Source organism: Protobothrops mucrosquamatus, unplaced genomic scaffold, assembly GCF_001527695.2.
Source record: "Protobothrops mucrosquamatus isolate PMUCROS unplaced genomic scaffold, P.Mucros_1.0 scaffold7353, whole genome shotgun sequence".
Taxonomy (NCBI): domain Eukaryota; kingdom Metazoa; phylum Chordata; class Lepidosauria; order Squamata; family Viperidae; genus Protobothrops; species Protobothrops mucrosquamatus.
This window is the reverse complement of record NW_015393155.1, coordinates 10,860-15,465: the sequence shown is the minus strand read 5'-3', so window position 1 is coordinate 15,465 and position 4,606 is coordinate 10,860. Positions and strand designations below refer to the sequence as shown.

The 4,606-nt window shown below is 37.3% G+C and overlaps 1 protein-coding gene across 1 annotated transcript in view; it reads right to left on the bottom strand.

The window, feature by feature from the left end:
* Nucleotides 1-1,164: 1,164 nt before the first annotated feature.
* LOC107300533 (phospholipase B1, membrane-associated-like) overlaps nucleotides 1,165-4,606 on the bottom strand; it is a gene marked incomplete at its 3' end in the record, with an annotated part of 14,258 nt that continues 10,816 nt past the window's right edge. The window contains exons 4-5 of the mRNA XM_015829852.1: nucleotides 2,953-3,034; nucleotides 1,165-1,269 (exon numbers count right to left, since the gene is read on the bottom strand). Of these exons, the coding sequence (XP_015685338.1) occupies nucleotides 1,165-1,269; nucleotides 2,953-3,034 (187 nt within the window). The remainder of the gene's footprint in view (nucleotides 1,270-2,952; nucleotides 3,035-4,606) is intronic.

Here is a 4,606-nt window from a genome sequence, read left to right as displayed (position 1 = left end):
AGTTGTAATCAAAGTTTGAGTTCGTATATTTGGGCTGACATCTTTTTATTTTCTGTAACTTCTTATTTCATCAGTAGCTGTAATAATAGTTTCATAAATTGCTTTCAACATAAAGAGAATCTGTTCCTGATCTTCACCCATATGCTCTTAGTAATGTATTAGGTTAAAAGCTTTGCAATCAGAGAATGCAAAAAAAAAACTTTTTTGTCACTGAGTATAGAACACAGCTGGGCCTCTCACAGCTGATATCTCAAGGTTACAAAAGTCTTATCTATAGTCTGGGCTACTGGCCAAGTCTCTTTTAAGCAATAACAAGTTGTAATATCAGGTTTAGCCATAAGATGTCACCCATACCATTTAAAGTTTTCTTTTAAGTCCAAAATTGTTATAATCTTTTCAATTTTACTTCTTTTTTGTAAGTAAAAACCCAGATCTTCGGTAAGAATAAAAAATCTTTTAGTCTACAAACTTAAAAAAAATAAAATTCCAATTAGGATCAAATTATTCTTACAACATTTTAAACTCCCCTGGATAGTCAGTCACCACTGTTTTTAGAGGGAGGGATAGAATCTCCTTTCCCTCTCCACAGGGGGGAAAGTACTTTGAGCAGCTTATGCAGGTAAAAAATATAGTTAGGATTTAAGAGAGGTAGATCTCACCCAGTCTCATCCGCGCTGCTTTATAGTTGCCTGATGGTAAATGTGACTTTGGCTGTCTGCAGCCTAATGACAAGCCGTATTTCTATGGCTGGTCTTTCATCCGCTGGTTTGGATGGCTGCCCCAGATCAAGCGGAAGGGCTACTGCCCTCCCGCGATCAAGCAGGGATCCCCTCCTTGCTGGTCACCCCTACAGGGTGACTTTCAACCCTTTCCAGGGTCCCCCAGCGAAGCAAAACTGGATGTGGAAGATGGAGCTCGCCTTCCAGATGGCCATTGATATGCAATTTAGTCTGCTGACCATTAAATCATAGTTGCTTGCAACCATCATGGCTTTGCTATCCTTCTCCTGCCCAAATAATTCCCAATCTCACCATATTATGAGTTGGGTTCAGACACAGTCAAATGTAAATGAGACCATTGAACTCAATGGTATTTAAGTTAGCTAGGTCCCACCTATGTTTTACAGTTCTCAAAAAGGTAGCACATGTATACATTTGTAGTTACCGGAGTCATAGGCATTTCTGGTTTTTCGAAAAGTGGCTGCACAACCACAGTGAAATCTTCTCTTGTGTCATACCTTCCACTCTCGATTAAGCGATGCGTTTCTTCCTGGAAAAACAAAAACCCATTATATTGCTCCTTTTAGAGCAGCTAAACAGTGAAATGACAGGCTGATATGTCTGTCAAAGACATGTCAAACACAGGAATAATGCTCAATCACTTCTTTATGTGGGGAAAATTGCTAATTTTTCAGAGCATTTGAATCTGACCCCTAATTGTCTACACTCTTATGGACCTTGAAACTCAGAACTAAACTCAAGCCCATTAGTGCTTCCCCCCCCTCCATCCAAAGTATAAGATAATGCATGCTTCCCCATCCTTTGAATTACCAAAGGTCATGGAGTAAAAATTAATTCTTCTCCATCCCACAATTCATCTGATCCATGTTTTTCAGTACATGTGTGTTATATATTGTACATTTAGTGATTTACAATTTACAATTTCTCTTGCACATTCATGCACAGACACACATAAAGTTGCTAACGTGAGAAGCTACCTAAGGGTTCAGATTAAGTCCTCCAAAGATTTCCCAACTTGCCATTTCAGTGTTGCCTGTGACTTGAGATGAATTCTGAACATACATTCATGAAAAACCAAAAACTCAAAAATGGAATTTTATCTGAGGTTAAATGAAGTAAGCACTGAGATGAAAGAAAAGGAGATAATGGCAGAGTTTGTTCCAATAGAAAATAGTCAAGACCTATGGAAATGCAAGCATTCAAAGAGAGAGAAAACTCTGGTTTTCTGGTTAACATTGCCCACAAAATTTACATACCTATTGTTCTGCAAAACAATTAGAATCCCTATTTTTTTTAATCTGAATAGGGAGATTATGTCATAAATCTCCATGATGTAATATGTGATGTGGTCTTGAGAATCTATTCCAAATTCTCATTTCTGCTACAGGCTCTTTTCCTCAGATTCCCAATAACAAAAGAAACTGTACCATCAAAACAATAGCCCACTGCATTTTTGCCTCTACTGTAATCATCTTTTCTTTGCTCACTGTCAAACTAAGTCACATTTCAAAGTCCAAGTTGCTGGGCTTTGCTTCTAACCAGACATCTGATATTTATGGAGCACACAGCAGGACCTCTGCCTTTTCAAGTCCATTTGTTCTATCTAATACTGGAGGAATTGTTGCATTATTTTTTGTTTAAATATATAATGTACCCCCAAAATGAAGCAATGGACTTACAGGCTTTAAAGGAATTTAAAACAGGTTAAAATAATTCAAGCAGAAAAACAGTCTTACTTTTCTCAAGAGAGCCAGTATTTTATTGACCAACTATATAACACAAAGTATTTTTAAACAGGTTTGATGGAGCCTATTTCCATATTAAGTGTATAACTGCAGCTTTTGGTCAGTTGCACTTTTTGGAATTACGATGTATTTCCATTTATGTTAAACCTTTTTGAACTTGTAAGTAAAGGTGCATAGGATTGGGATGTGTGTTTTATTGATAAAAATTAGGTTATGTGATTATTATCAAAAGTTGGCCCAGCACTGCAAGTACGCTTTTAAATGAAGGTGTGAAAAAGACTAAATGTAATTTTGACATTTTAAGTCACTATTTATTATTTTTAAACTAATTTGCTTTTAATGATTAAAAACAAATCCTGAAGCAGAGTTAGTAAAATGGCAAAAATATCTAATATGTTGATGCTTGGTTTTTAAAAGGATGAGGTGTAGAACACTGCTATATGTTATTTATAATAAATTTCCCTTACCTGATATCTTCGATTTAAAAACTCCAACTTCTCAATTTCAGAGGAATTGTCATTAGGTTTGAAAATGCATGGACACAGTGCCCTAGAGGGGAAAAAATGGCACAAGTTGACCATATAATTCTTATCTCAGACATTTTAAAAAGTAGAAATCTGTTTTCATGTCCCAGAACTACGTTTCATGTTACACATGCTGTGAAATGCATCTTATGCTCAAACAATATTGTCTATGGAGATTCTCAAATATGCTGGTCATGGTTGTCCCAAAGGTGTTTTTTTCAAAAGGACTTTATTTTTCCTTGAAGACATTTTGCTTTTCATCCAAGAAGCTTCTTCAGCTTTGATTGAATGGTTGGAGAATGAAAGGATTTATATTGCTTGCAGTCATCTGCTTGTTAGCATTCTTTCTGAGAGTCGTTGAGGCTTCTTGAAAGTTTATCTGTGCCCTTAGGGTCACCTCCTGAATCATGCAAATGGGTGTGGAACCTTCTTGGAACTGCTGAAAGGGCTGCAGTACAATGCAGTGAGACATGTACACATCTGTACTCTGGAGAAACAAAACAACCACTTCGCAAAAGCATGGCACAACATAGGAGAACAAACCCATCAGGACAAGATTCAGTAGTGCATCTGCATTTGAAAGACAAAGATCACTCTTTTGAAGACAGCAAAGTCCACATTCTGGACAGAGATGACCACTGGTTTGAAAGAGAGGTCAAAGGGGGAGGAATATGACACCACCTATCTCCTGTCTACAACACAGTCTTTTCAGCAGTTCCAAGAAGGTTCCACACTTATCTGCATTATAGATAAACCTTCCAGTGGCCTCAATGACTCTCAAAAAGAATCCTAATAAGCAGATAACTGCAAGCAGTATAAATCTTTCCATTCTCCACCATTTGGTCAGAGCTGAAGAAGCTTCTTGGAAGTGAAATGTCTTCAAGGAAAAACCAAGTCCAGTTGCCTTTTGAAAAAGCACCTTTGTATCAAACAATATTGCCTCCTCCAATTGAATTGCTTAAGTATCACACATGATTTCATGGAGAACTGTTTTTCTGTAATATGCTATACTTCTTGGGTTTGCTCTTTTCTATGAATAGAAGCCTCACAGTGCATCCTTTAGAGTAGGGCTTTTCAACCTTTTCACTGATTGTACCACTTTTAGAATATGGCAATATTCGAGTACCACCAGTCACCTAGCAAGGTGTCAAAAACTTGATGACCAAAAAAAAAAAAGGAAAAAAGTGATATAAAGTACAGGTAGTCCTTGACTTACAACAGTTCGCTTAGTGACTGTTCAAAATTACAACAGCACTGAAAAAAGTGACTTATGACCATTTTTCACACTTATGACTGTTTAAGTTTAAGTTTAAGTTTATTGCATTTATATCCCGCCCTTCTCCTGGTGGACTCAGGGTGGCTTACAGCCAATTAAAACAGAACAATTGATACAATATAAAAAAAATTAAAACAGATTAAAAAATATATTTAAATTGGCCTTTCCTTATTTTTAAAAGTTGATTAAAAATCCAATAGTAAAAATATCCCTAGGCCAGTCCTGCCTGCTGAAACAGCCATGTCTTGAGGGCGCGGCGGAAGGAGGGGAGATCCGGAATCACCCGGATCTCTGGGGGCAGCTCGTTCCAGAGGGTGGGGG